Source organism: Plasmodium gonderi (genome assembly GCF_002157705.1).
Source record: "Plasmodium gonderi DNA, contig: Chr11, whole genome shotgun sequence".
Lineage (NCBI taxonomy): Eukaryota > Apicomplexa > Aconoidasida > Haemosporida > Plasmodiidae > Plasmodium > Plasmodium gonderi.
In genome coordinates this window covers 1,960,600-1,975,722 of record NW_021628936.1, presented here as the reverse complement: position 1 = coordinate 1,975,722, position 15,123 = coordinate 1,960,600, and the positions used below count along the sequence as shown (strand labels likewise).

Below are 15,123 nucleotides of genomic sequence, written 5' to 3'. Positions count from 1 at the left end.
TGGTGCACAAGCATCTACCTTTGTGACAACACAATTGTGGAGATTATACCAAAGGAGTGGTAAAAAAAAAAAAAAAAAAAAAAAAAAAAAAAAAAAAAAAAAAAAAAAAAAAAAAAAAAAAAAAAAAAAAAAAAAAAAAAAAAAAAAAAAAAAAAAAAAAAAAAAAAAAAACAAAAGAGTGGTAAAAAAAAAAAAAAAAAAAAAAAAAGTAAAACAAAATAGAACAAAATAAAGCAAAATAAAGCAAAATAAAGCAAAATAAAACAAAATAAAACAAATAAAACAAAATAAAGCAAAATAAAGCAAAATAAAGCAAAATAAAACAAATAAAACAAAATAAATCAAAATAAAACAAAATGAAATACTTTTGCTAATTCCTTATTTTGATTATTTTTGAATATCCCATATTGTCTTTCCTAATTTTGTAAAAACAATTGGTTAATCCATATTGGGATAATATATCCACAAAATAAGTGTCATGTGTTATTAAAATAAGTTGAAAGGAGGAACTTTCCTTTCTGATATCTACAATATTTGCAATTAAACTAGCTAAATTTTTAGAGTTTGATTTATCAAGATTGGTTGTTGGTTCGTCTAGGGCTAATATTCCACATTTAATGGAAAATGATTCTGCTAAAGCAAGTCTAATAATGATGGATGATAGCACTTTTTGTCCTGATGAGCATCTGCCTTTCATATCCAATTCGCAATTGTCTTTGACCATTACAACTCGATAATTATAGGATCTTCTTTGTTGTATTTTCCCATTATTTTCTGTTTGTATATCCGATTTTATATATATATAATCAATATCAGCGCTGTTATATACTCGTCTCCATAAATTTTTTATAGAAATATTAATTTCTTGCATTTTTAAAGAGTGAAATTTTATAATTGCTTGGTCAAAAGAGTTGTAAAAGTTACATATGTCTTTGATTACATTTTTGTATACAAATATTTCTATAATTTTTTTTTTATATTTTTTTTCTATATTAGTATATGAATCAGAGTTCCTATCACTTATTAATTTTTCTACATATTCTTTTCTCAACTCTATTTTCCCTTTCATTTCTGCTTCTTTCATTTTCAAATCGGTAACCGATTTTGTATGTCGTTCTATTTTCTCTCTTAAATTATCTTCTTCTCTATATGCTAATTCAAGTAATTCATTTTTATAATTTAAAAAGGTAAAACTTTCGTTTATGAATTTGTAAATATCACAATCTGTTTCATACATTTCATCAAGTTGTTTAATCATAGAATTTATTTCATTCAGTTGCTTTTCCTGTTTATCATGTAAAAAAAATGTATTTTTAAACTCATTCAATGATGAAATGAAATTTTTTTGATGATTTAAAAAATTTTCGTGCATTTTTTTTAAATTCGTATTCATAACAACATTGTGATGCATTTTTTCAATATTTATCTTTTCCTCTTGTAGACATAAAATTTGTTCTTTTTTTTTATTGATTTTGTTAACAAGTTCATTTGATTCATTTTTTATAACTTGATTATTTTGTATTTTTTCAATCACTCTTCTCAACTGGTTTCCTTTTACTTCCTTTTCTGTATTAATTTCTGTCAAAAGATTATTCAGCTGTTTAATTATATTTATTTTTATATAGTACAATTTATTTAGAAATAATATATCATTTCTTTTTCTTCTGATATTTCTTCTCATATTTTTTTCTTCTAATTGAACCCTTTTCATCAATGTCAAAATTGTCTCTTCTTTTTTTTGTATACATATCTTTTTTCCCAAATAGTATGCAATATATTTTTCTGATTTATTAATCGATTCTCTAATTTGTTTTTCTCTTTCTAGATTATTTTGTAATTCATCTATCTTTTTTTTTACATATTCTTTTCTGTCCTTTATGACCGATTTCATTCTATGTATCATGTCTATTTCTTGTTTCTTCTTCATTTCCTCCAAATTTATACATAACAACAGTTTATCATATAAACTAAGGAATTCTTTATTCTTCAAATTTACCGATTTTAGCATATGCATTACATTAATGTTGTTCATTATAATGGATTCACACTTTTCACTTCTCTTTATTGTCTTTTCTTTCACCCATTCAGCATGAAGATTTTTAATTAATATAATCGATTTTTCACCTCCATTTGTGCAATTTGACAACAAATCCTTATTTTCCAAAAGGGAACCTTCTAAATGAGATTTTGAGTACCTCATGATAAGATCCTCTTCTCCTTCATCGTGTGATGATGTATCTCTTGAATTTTCTATCGTGCTATCACATTCGGTCTGAGAGGTAAGCGTTTTTCCTACTTCATCCAAATTTGAGTTCTCAAAAGCATCTACATACTTCTTATTTTTTTTCATCACATGATTTTCCGATTCCTCCTCGACGATATCGTTTGATTCATGCTCAATAAACTGCCTCACTAAATGACTCTCCACATGTTCACTTACTTTCTGAAAAAAAAAATTCATGATTTCTTTGTTGTCATACAGATTGATATATTGGGGAAGGGACTTAAGCAGAAATTGTTTCACTTCCATTATTAAGCCCACGTCTTCCACTTGTGCTGCTACAACTTCTGCTGCCTCCACTTCAGCCGTTCCAACTTCTAGTTCGTCCAGGAAAGAACGAAAGAATTGAACACATTCCTTCCCCTGTGAGAATATGTCTCTATAGTTTCTAAGCGCTAGCTTCACCTTCCTGTGTCGTGCATATAATTGTTGCTGCATGGAAATGACGTTAGTTTCTCTTTCAACAAGATGATTACATCTCTTTTTCAATCGCATCAGTAATTCATAATTTTCATTAATATTATTTATTTTCATGGAACAGTTATGTATACCATTTTGTACATTTACCAATTCATTTTTCATAAAATGTAAATAATCACTTAATACATTGTTATCTCTGCATATGGGTTCTACATTATGGTAATAGTACACTAACAAATTTTTCATTTCCTTTTTTTCGCTTTTTAAATTTGTAAGAAGTTTTTGTTTCTCTTCTAACTCTTGGTTTATTTCTTCTCTTTGCTTCTCGGCATTTAATATAGAAAAACTGCTGAGTTCAGATGTACTAATAGAACTTTTGCAAAAATGACACGAATTCAAATTTTGTGCATCTTGTAAGAAAAATTTCAGTGATTCTTCCTTAGATCGTAAGGTTATCAAATCCATTTTGATTTTCTTTATATTTATCTTGAAATGACAAAAATGATTAATAAAATCATTCATATTTTTAAAATTTATTTTTTCAAGCATTCTTCTGAACTGAGATAGTACCTCGGGATATTTTTCTGTCTGATTATTAACAATATCTAATTCTCTACAAATTAGGATTAATTTTTCCTTTAACTTAAGTGTTTTGCTTTCTATATTATTTGTTTTCTTCTCATATTTATTTACATATACGTTTAGCAAATCATTCAATATTTTCATGTAGTTTTTATTTTTTCCATACTGAGGAAAAAATTCGATTATTTTCTTCTTCCTTTTCAGTCTACTACAACAGGATTCATCCCGAAATTCGTTCATCCTTTTCTTATTCTTTATGTTTACTATTCTTTTTGGATATTCTTTATATTCACATTTGCTTGAATTGACCTCACAGGGATTTTCCAACGAGGTGCACTTTTTCAGTTTTGCAATTTTATCCCTTTTTGTTATTTCTCCCACTTGGTTGTGTACAATACTCACACGGATTTCATTCCCTTTTGGCATATCTCCTCCGTTTGCTTCGTCTATTTCATTTTCGTTTATTTCTCTTTCGTCAATTTCATTTTCGTCAATTTCTCTTTCGTCAATTTCATTTTCGTCAATTTCATTTTCGTCAATTTCATTTTCGTCTATTTCATTTTCGTCTATTTCATTTTCGTCTATTTCATTTTCGTTTATTTCTCTTTCGTCTATTTCTCCTTCGCCCATCTTTCCTTCGCCCCTCGCACCTTCGCTTGTTACCTTTTCGATCGCTCTCTCTCCCTTTGTCCAGAGCACTCCCGCGAGTGCATCACTGCACCACTTATATCCTTCGTGCTTTTCTTCTACTAATCCAGAGTTGGTCACATCAGAATAGAGCACCAGATTTTCTATGTAAGCGTACAAATCACTGTTGTCTACTCTTATGGAGTTATATATTTCACTAAATTTGGCTAGCTCTGAAAAAAGGGCCCACTGTTCGTGGAAAAAGGATATAATATTCATGTTCATACTCTGAATTATTAAAAAGTGTTTATATGTTGTATTAAAACTGGTAGCAATGTGAAACATTTTTTCGAGTTTCTTTTTCAAGTTTTGTATTTTTTTTAGTTGTTCCTTTTTTCTCTCAATTCCATTATCGGTATAGGTATGTATGTCGCACCCCATTTCTATCAAATTGAAATTCAGTTCACTCAATTCAATGCTATCATAGATGCATCCAATCTGATTCATTTTTTCCAGATTATTGATATTGCTCTCGTACAATTTGTCCTTCCATTTTAATTGGGTTAATTTCTCTTGATACCTTTTCATCTTTGCAATTTTTTTATCCACTTTGGAATTTCGTCTTTTCCACTTTTCTAGTTTTCTAATAAGATTTTTTTTCTTTTTCAGAATTTTCTTTCTCTCTCGAATGTTCTCATATACCTCAGTTCTTATCAGTGCTAATTTATGTACATGCTTCCTAACCATTTTTCTTACTTCCATTATTAGAAACATATTCGTAAGATTATCACTAATGGAAGTTTCATTAGTGATTTCCCCCTCATCAAGGGTTCTACTGTGCAACAAACTGGTTATATCCCCTCTGGAATTTTCTCCCTGATTCTTCTCATCTTTTGCAATTCTACTGGAATGGCTGCTCCTCTCATAGCCCACGTTAAACTTAAAATTGGGAGGCTTTTTTGAAAAAACAAACCTCCATTTTTCCAGTTCATACACAAAAATTGGTTCATTGGATTTCATAAAATGGCATAGCTGGATATATTCCTCGGAAAGCATTTTTCTCTTGATATTTCTCCTTTTCAGCATTGAAAAGGTAGAAGAATCGATGTCAAAAATTAATTTCGTTAAATTTTTTAAATTTGTTTTCCGCCTTTCCAATTGGGATAAACTTTCCTGTATAACATCTCGTTCTTTGATGTCAAATTCATCACATGAGTAGACATCTAAATTTGACTGTTTCTCCAACTCTACTATATCGAGATGCACATTTTCAATTAAAGTTTCACATCTTATTAAATCTTTTTGTAAAAGTTCCGCATATTGTTGTAACTCTTTTGAATCCTCTTCATATATCTCTTTCATATTTTTGTAATTTTCCATATCGAATTGAAATTTTTCATACAAAACAAAATACATATCCATATGAGAAATTAATTTACTAAGAATTGAATTATTCTTTTTTAATTTTTGTAACATGTTTAAACTTTGATCAATTTCTTCCTTATGTAACTGCATAAGTGTTTCAGAATTTTCAATTTCTTTTTCATTTTTTTGAATTTCTAAAGTGATATTATTCTTTTTCTCATAAAAATCCTTGAGTGTTCCTAATTCATATTCCTTCCTTTTCAACATATCATTCATTGTCTTTTTGCATTTTATAAGTTCATCTAAAATTTTAGAAAAATTATCATCTCCAAATAATTCATCAAATTTCTTTTTTATTTTTACTGATTCGCTAAATGGCCAAAGACTTTCTTCATGATGACATAAAATAACATTTTCAAGAAGGGCTTTTGAAACACCCATTAATTTAGGTATATGATTATTTATATCTACACATTTATTTGTAATTATAACATCTTCTTGTCCTTTACCTTTTTTTATTATAATGTTATTATCTAATGCTCTAAATGTATGCTTTATTTTTTTATTTTTATCTTTACAATAAAATAAATTAAATGATCTGGATATCCCAACCCTTTTATTGTTATAATTTTTTAAAAGTAAATTTATCTTCCCTCTTATATTCATCTTATTTGATACTAATGGGTCATGTATAAATGATTTCCCTTTCTCTGCATTTGGAGGAAAATCTCCAGTGCAACTAACTTTCAAACATTCAATGATTGTTGATTTCCCGCTCCCATTATTTCCATATATCACTGTGATTGGTGAGGCAAACTCCAGTTCTTGTGCCTCTTCATCCCCATAACTTCGTATACCCTGAATGCCGATTTTTTCAAGAGTTGTCATTATGACATAGAGGCTTGTGCGTCTGATAAATGCCAACGCATTTTGTACGGGTCAGTTTTTTTCTCTTTCTCTCTCTCTATCTCTCTTTCTTTCTTTCTTTTTTTTTTTTTTTTTTTATGTTTATCTAGGGCATATCCTTATCTAGCCTTAGGCTGGGGGTTGATTAGCCTTATAATAATGCACGCATTAGACACCCTAGTCATAAATCTATGACCATACGGTTCATACCTTAACTGAAGTAAAATACATACACATGTACAGCGGTGTACATACACGCTTCTACGTGTGCGATTCTTATGTACACATGTCAATAGCAAACCACGAGGTTGTATAAAGTTGGACATAATATAAGTCATTCGCTTGACACATCATCACCCTCAACTGTGTACCCAACTGAAGAAACTTTTCCTAAATTGATCTCCTTAATAGATGATAAAGTTTTCTCTTAATTATATTAACATGAACATGTACATGGAAAAATGGAACACTACGGGATATCCGTCAACCCTATCAGTTAGCTCGTCTGTGCCAAGCAGGACGAGGAGAGGGGGGGGGGGGGTGACTAGTTACAACTCATTAGCTGCAATTCATAAGTTACAACTCATTAGCTGCAATTCATAAGTTACAACTCATTAGCTGCAATTCATAAGTTACAACTCATTAGCTGCAATTCATAAGTTGCTTCTCATTAGCTGGAATTCATTAGCTGCGACTCATAAGCTATGATTCTCCAGCTGTCCGCTTTAGTTCAATCACGTGGAATAATTTAAGCATGTTCTTTACAATGGCAAATAAAAATAAAAAAAAAATAGAAAAAAAAATGCTCACATATTTGTATATATGCTGAGGCATAAGTATACTCTCTTAGAAAAGAAAAAAAGGCGCAACATTTCTCAAATGGAAATGCCAAAAATGCGGATTATGCTTCCTAATTTATCTGAATGATCATAAAAAAAAAAAAAAAAAAAAAAAAAAAAAGTGAAATGGTAAAGTCCTATGGAAACATAAAAAGTTTAAATGAAACAGCAACACAAAATGTTAAGGCCAAATAGAAACAAAAAAATGGTTCATATGAGAAGAAGTACGTGGGAATGGAAATGGAAATGATGTTCCCATGACACCAAGGTGTAAAGGTACAGAAAGCTCTTAAATAAAAAAAAAAAAAAAAAAAAAAAAAAAATTAATGGAATAAATTAGTGAAATAAATTAGTGGAATAAATTAGTGAAATAAATTAATGAAATAAATTAGTGTAATAAATTAGTGAAATAAATTAGTGAAATAAGTTAGTGAAATAAGTTAGTGAAATAAATTAGTGAAATAAATTAGTGAAATAAATTAGTGTAATAAATTAGTGAAATAAATTAGTGAAATAAGTTAGTGAAATAAGTTAGTGAAATAAATTAGTGAAATAAATTAGTGAAATAAATTAGTGAAATAAATTAGTGTAATAAATTAGTGAAATAAATTAGTAGAAAAAATATCAGCAGGTTTTTTGTCTGAAAAAAAATATTTTCCAAGATATGTGAAAATTGTTATTTAATTACTGGGCTATTTATTTTCCTTTATTTTGTTTATCCTTTATCTATTTTATTTTTTTATCGTCTAATTGGGTTATGATGTAGAGAGGAATCAGCTTAAGCTCCTTTCTCAGTTGCGACGTGTATATCGCCTTTTATATATATGCTCCACTGCCATATTGAATAAGGTACACACATACAAGACATATGAGTGAGAAAGGGTCCTTGAGAATCCCGCAAAATAATCTTAAGCCTGCACAAGGACTTAAGCCATGTATAGTAGGTTAACCACACATTGAAGCTGGTGAATATCTATTGAAAAATATCACTAGCAACAACTTTTGCACTAAAAAAAAATGTGTTAGAACTGTTTATGAATTTTTTCACTTTAACCATTTTGTTTTTCTTTCAAATTTTATTTTGTAACAAAATTTTTATTCATAGTTTGGTACTCCTTTTTGCCTGACCTTGTTTTCTTCTGGTAGCGCATTATTTATTTTTTTATACGCAATAATCTTAGAAGAATAGTCGGAAAAACAAAAGAGAAATATGGCTGCGAATTTTGCTATGCAGAGGGAGAGATCTATCGATTCGAAAAAAAAAAAAAAAAGAAACAAAGAAAAGCAGAAAAAAAAGAAAAATTAAAAGAAAACATTATTTTCTGTTTCGATTTGACCATATAAGGGAGGCCCCCCACCCCCATAACTATTTTCTTTACTATATTTCTCCATAGCAAATTTTTATAATAACCTTCATATTTTCATAGCTTCAGGTGATAAGGGATAAATGTTATGACAATAGGGTAAATTTATTTTAGCCATTTCTCATGGCATGTAATGAGATGATGGCGTTTCACAGATGATAGACCTTTTTTTTTTTTTTTATAGCTAGTTTAAATTTTCTCATCTCCTTTGATACTGCACGCACAAAAAGTAGGGAATATATTTTTTTTTTTGATTTCTTCAAAGGGTTTACCTCATGAAGGAACAGCCCTTTATTTTGAACATGTGTTGTTGATGTGTAAAGCAAGACTAAATTAAATAGGGTTCATCAGAAGTTTACATTTATGATACCTTTATCTCATAATGATAATATTCACTTTACACCCCCATAGATACAAAAACAACAATGTGTTTTTTACGTCATGCGCAAAAGGCACTTTTTTTGGACAAATAGGTCATAACATTGTTTAATCGTGCATGTAGTGGTAAATTACTAATGGAAAAATTATGCGATAAAGTTTTAACCCTTCCATGAAACAGAATTCCTCGTTACAGCTTTAACGTGACATTAACACATACTATAAACTGTGTAGAAGTAATCATACAAATGTGGTCTTCATCACTTAATGCATTTTTCCTCTACCTCTCATGGATACTTAAAAGGATGGAAATGTGTAGCACACAAGATGGGGGAGGGGTGTTAAAAATGTAAAAAAAAAAATCCAAGATGCAAAGAGAAAAATGTAAACAGGAGAAAGCAGGGGAAAGAAAAATGAACGCAAGAATAATCAAAAAGGTCACTATTTTTTCATCTTATTTTTTTGTTCTAATATAACAGTGCGTTTCTTTTTTTTTTTTTTTTTTTTAAAAAATGAGGAATGGACGAACTGAAAACGATTTCCTTCCCCCCCCCCCCCCTCCCCCCTCCTTTATGTTTTAACAGTTTCAAAATTTTTTTTTATCCATCACTTCCCATTTGGAGAATTGGCAATTCATGTCACTATGTGGCAAGAAAATCATCAGAATCGCATGAATTTTCTTTCAATTACTGAATTAGTCACTTCCACACACATTTTAGTGTTTTCAATTTCTTGCTCAGCAGTTTGTAAGTTTGTTCCTCGAGGAAATTTCCCTACCTCCAATCTTTTTAGAAAATTCTCCCATTTCACTTTATTCATATTCCATTTGCAAATAATCAAAAACTAAAATTAAAAAGAAAAAAAAAAAAATTCTATCTTTCCCCCCCCCCCCCCCCCAACCCCTCAAAATAGCTCCCAGTAAGATATATATTAAATATACAACCTCTATATACCTACAATCCAATATATATACCAAAATGTGCAAATAATCACATCCAAATAATTGAAAATAACCAAAAGTAAGAGAGAGCTGAGAGGTTTTTATTATATTATATCATCCCACCCTTCTAACCCCTACTTATAAAGGGGAAAACATATAACAAGTAACATGCATATTTTCGAAGCACATTTGCTATCGTCACTAGAAGCGAGAGAGGTTGGGAAAAAAACGCTTTTCTCACAATTCCTGTGGGGGTAAGGGTAAAATAAAACAGTTTTAAAATTTTTTGCTCCTCGTAACTTTGTTCAGCCTTTAAAGTTTTGCACAAGAGAAAAAAAAAAGAAAAAAACAGAAAAAAAAAGTGAAAAAAAGTAAAATTATTTATTCCCCCTCAACCGCATTTTGCAATTTCGCAATTTTGCGGTTTCGCGGTTTTGCCATTTTACGATTTTATTTTTATATATATCATCTTTTGCCACGGTTGCGCGAAGTTGGACATATGTGCATGTAAAAAATTATGATTATATATACACATAAAAATACATGGCGTGTATTTTATACACTTAAGTGTATTGTAAATATATAACACATCATTGTGCATATATAAAAATATGTATATAATAGCGTGTGTTACAAATGTATTTTATGTATATGTATGTATATATACACCCCCGGGACAAGCATCGCACGTAAATGATGTACCACTAAAATGGCTTGGGAAAAATTGTTATGAAAATTCTCTGTTACATTGAAAAAGTGCCCTGCGATTTTTTTTTTTTCTTTTTGTGTTATTTGCAGAAAAATAAAAAATTCGGTTAAAATTTCATTCGTCCCGTTCCTCATAGTTTTGCGCGCGAATGTGCTATTATATATATATTACATATTACATATATATATAATATTATATACACAGTTTTGAACAATTTTTTACTTATTTAATCTCTCATAAATTTTGTATATTCGTTCTTTGACTATATTTTATTTATTCACCGCTTTACACAGTTTTATTTATGCTTATTCCATAGCTTGTACAGTTTTTATTCCTTAATTCATCGCTTGTGCAGTGTTATTTAGTCATTTATTTTGTAATTTTATATCCCCCATTTTTAGTAGCAAAACTTTTTTTTTCTTTTTTTTTTTTTTTTTTTAGAGAGAGAAAATCATAATAAAAATCGTATATAAAATAACCCCGCAACCTTAAATTCATTTTATCATAGATTAAAGAACGAAAATAATATTAAATTGTATTTATATATTATACTATACACGATTACGAGTTTCTCAATCTAATTAAATACTTTTAGAATAAGGGGGATGAGTAAGGCGCATTAAAAAAATCTTTGATTTTAGAACCATCGAAAAAAAAAAAAAAAAAAAAAAAATTGCTAGCTATATATATATTTTGCGGGTTTTCATTTTCGCCCTGGTTCACGAAACGAGCATCTGATTTGTGTCGTATCATAAGTTACGTATACTCGTACATATACTTATGGTATACATTCAAGCATTAGGCATCTTTATACCTTGGATTACATTGTAGATATATACATATCAAATAAAATCCACATCTATTACCACCACCACAATTGCTTGAACAGTATACGTATCACATGTATTATAAGAAGAATATATCTTGCATTTCTGTTTTTTTTTTTTTTTTTTTTTAATTTTTTAATTTTTTTTTTTTGTACTGCGGATTTATTGCACTATTTATTTAATGACATATAATTTGTTCACAATTATTATTAGAAACAGGTATATATCATGCATGCCTTTTAAAACCCTAAAACCAACTGGGCGAACACCGAAAATATCGAAAAAACCGAGAAGTGCGCATATGAAAAAATAATCAACGGGATGCTAGCCTAATCATTTTTATTTTTTATTTACCTTTGCTGTGGCTAGTCTGATGCAGATTTAACTTGCCTATAGGAGAATCCACAAGTTGCATTATATTTTTTGCAAATGTAGAGTTGATAGTTTATTTTCGTAAAGTTTTGCCATTAAATTGTACATAATAAATTAGATTATTCCAAAGGGGGAAAAAACCTACCTTACAAGTTGGTTATATAGTAGACTAATATATATATATGCATGTTTATATATATATATATATATATATATTACTTATACAACTTTAGATAGAATTTTTTTTTTTTTTTTTTCTGTTTATTTACCTTTTCATTTAACCATTGATTCTCTAAATACAACAATCAAATAGTTAAATATAAAAATAGCTTTTTGCTTTCTGCCAAGATGGCCTTCAATATACCATTATTAAACAATTTTGGAGAAAATGTTTTGAAATTTTTCAATCCCAAGCTGAAATATGGAAGAAGAATAACGAAGAACTGGTTTTTAATGAATCCTACTCATTTTTTTATGGCCTTTCTTTTTTACATTCTGTTCGTTTTGGCCACATATGCATATAATGCCTACTATGCTGCAAAATTAAAAACAGATAAAAGTTTATCAAAAATTAAATCTTCTTCAAGCTCCAAATCGAAGAATTCTCGTTGTGATTTGATCCTAGGAAAAGCAATCCCACTCTACAATTTACTACAAGTATGTGCTCTTCACTGAATTGGAATAACCATATAACAGAACCAGAACTCGTCCCAATCGCAGAAGCATTTGCGATCATTTTCAAAGCGCATATACCTAGTGCATATGTATATATGTATGCGTACATATATACGCACATATATATATATATATATATATATATATATATATATACACTAGCAGAGTTGTAAACATATATACCTTGTGTCCACTTCTGTATCTTCCATTTAGGTTCTTCTGAGTCTAGTTATCACCATATTAACAATATTTGAAGCACGAAAGAGAAAATTTTCTGTACTTCACAATTATGCCGATTTTTCCAAGACGAACATTGCTCTTTGTTGCTGGCTCTTTTATTTGTAAGTTAATTTTGAAACAAAAAAAAAACTCAAAAGAATTTTTTTTTTTTTTTTTTTTGAGGACTGAAGAGGGTGAAAAATCCTACATAAAGTGCAACGTTTTGTCATATTAAACATAAGGCAAATTTTGATAAAACATCATTACTTTTGTATGTACAAAAAAAGTTCTTCCCCCCATCTGCACATTATTATTAACTCTATTTTATATTCACTTATATATTTTATTATTATTTTTTTTTTTTTTTTTTTTTTTTTTTTTTTTGCTTCTCTCCTGTTTAGGAACAAGTTATTTGATTTTATGGACACCATTTTAATTGTTCTGAGAAAGAAATGGAATCAGTTCACCTTTTTACACGTATATCACCACATATCGGTTTTCCTAATCATGTGGATTAACACCAGCGTTGGATATGATGGAGACATATACTATGTTATAACTGTCAAGTAAGAAAAAAGTGCATGTATGATCACATTTTTGAACTTCTTCAGATGAGAGTGTGTACATATGCAAGTGGAATGAGAATAGAGAAAAATAAAAATAAAAATAGCATGTTCTCCTTGTATATGGGGGTCGGAAGATAGAGACAAAGACAAATGGCAAACAAAAAAAAAAAAAAAAAAAAACGCATAATTTTGTTTCTCGCCACGATTGAATGATTTTATGAACACATGAATATTTGTACCAATTTTTGGATTGTACATTTATATATATATATTTTATATACCCCTTTAAATTTGTTATTCTTATTTCCCATTAAAATGTCCTTATCACATGTGTCCTTTTTTTTTTTTTTTTTTAATTCCCACTAACAGCTCCATTGTACATTTCATCATGTACTTATACTACTTCCTTGCAAGCATGAAATTTAACGTGCCTGTATTTGCAAAGGCCTGTGTGACATATATCCAAATGATACAAGTAAGTTTGCTTGAATAGCGAGATGGATCCCTTCATGCACCACCTTATATGTATACGTGCATATGTGCATGTTTGTTAGACTTTTTTCTTTGCATGCTTGTTAGACTATTTTTTCCCGATGCTTGCTTTTTTGTTTAAAACATGTCCTGGTTGATAATGCCAAATTATAGTTCTTATGTCACTTATGTGCATGTGTTCGCGAATCCATCCATATCATCTGTAATTATAATATTACACATCATTACACATGAACTATTCCCCCCACCTCCCCTCACCTTTTTTTTTTTTTTTTTTTTTTTTTTTTGCAGTTTGTCTCCATAATTCTCCCAGCATTTTGCGTTTTGTTTTTAAAATACAACACCACGTATCCCATAAGACTTATAGGATTGAGCTTCTACTATTGTATCTCATTGTTGATTTTGTTTGTACATTTTACCTACAATACTTATATACGACCGAAAAAAAAAGTCGCTTAATTTTCCTTCCCCTTTTTGTTCTGATCTTTTCTGCTCTTTCATAATTTCTGTTTTCATCCGCTTCTGTTCTCTCATTTTTTCTGTGTTTTCATCTTTTCTTTTCTTATCTTATCTATATATCTTATGATATTTTTTTTTTTTTTTTTTTTTTTTTTTTTTCTTACTCCCTAAAATTTTTGTTACGAAGAAACTTGCAAAAATGTTAGTTAAACACATGTAAAAATTTCAGGAAAATTGTTTGTCCATAATAATTATTGTAATAATATAAATTACAATGGATTCAAGTGATTGCTACTTTTTTTTTTTTTTTTTTTTTTTTTTTTTTTTTAATTTTGTGAGGATTATACACTCTTTTGATGTCATTTTTAAGTAATTCTTTTTGAATTCATTTATTTTGCATGCTACCCATATAAATCCACGCACTTGTTGTGTGTAAATACATGGTGTGCATAAAAAAATGGATATTCAAATAAAACTGTGCTTGTGTAATTCATAGCTTGAAAAGAGAGCGCAAAGCGTGTAACACTCATTTGCACTGAATCGATGATGTAAAGCGAATAAAAAATTAAAAAAAAAACAAATCAAAGTAGAGCAAAGCAAAGCAAAACTTACATCCATAACCCTAACATTTACTTTATTTCATCCGTGCATTTGTGTGCGCACAACACCAGATAGAATTTAACTTACGCATGCACCATGTACAATTGAGAGGAGGAAGAGGTAGGAGGAGGGTCGTTTCTACATATACGTTTTTTTCCATTTGTTGCATGCCATTTGCCATGTACCACATGCCCTACAAGCTATAATCACAATCGAAACCCCGAAACAATAGAAGCCCACTATATCCTTTTTTTATGCACTCTCAGGTATGTATATAATACCCAACATTACAAAAATGTCAAACATTTAAGTGTTTTTTTTTTTTGTAATGTATTTTAACATAATTGTTGTTCTAAAACCGTGTGCAGCATTTCACATAACAATTGAAATGTTACTAAATTGGGACAATTTTCAGGAAGTTGATTCATACTTGGTTTTGTATAATCAAAAAATAAATAAAAAAAAAAAAAAAAAAAAAAAAGGGAAATCCTTTCTGATAGCA

At 29.2% G+C, this 15,123-nt stretch overlaps 2 protein-coding genes across 2 annotated transcripts; one reads left to right on the top strand and one right to left on the bottom strand.

Annotated features, from left to right (window-relative positions):
- Nucleotides 1-370: 370 nt before the first annotated feature.
- PGO_114160 (DNA repair protein RAD50) lies at nt 371-6,163 on the bottom strand (the record flags this gene model as incomplete). The annotated part of the gene is made up of 1 exon (XM_028688750.1): nt 371-6,163. The coding sequence occupies one exon, from the start codon at nt 6,161-6,163 to the stop codon at nt 371-373; it is 5,793 nt and encodes a 1,930-aa protein (XP_028544551.1).
- A 5,795-nt stretch (nt 6,164-11,958) lies between these two features.
- On the top strand, nt 11,959-14,021 carry PGO_114150 (long chain polyunsaturated fatty acid elongation enzyme; the record flags this gene model as incomplete). Its single annotated transcript, XM_028688749.1, has 5 exons — nt 11,959-12,267; nt 12,499-12,626; nt 12,906-13,070; nt 13,440-13,545; nt 13,854-14,021. 5 exons carry the CDS (start codon nt 11,959-11,961, stop codon nt 14,019-14,021), a joined length of 876 nt encoding a protein of 291 aa, XP_028544550.1.
- Nucleotides 14,022-15,123: the final 1,102 nt, after the last annotated feature.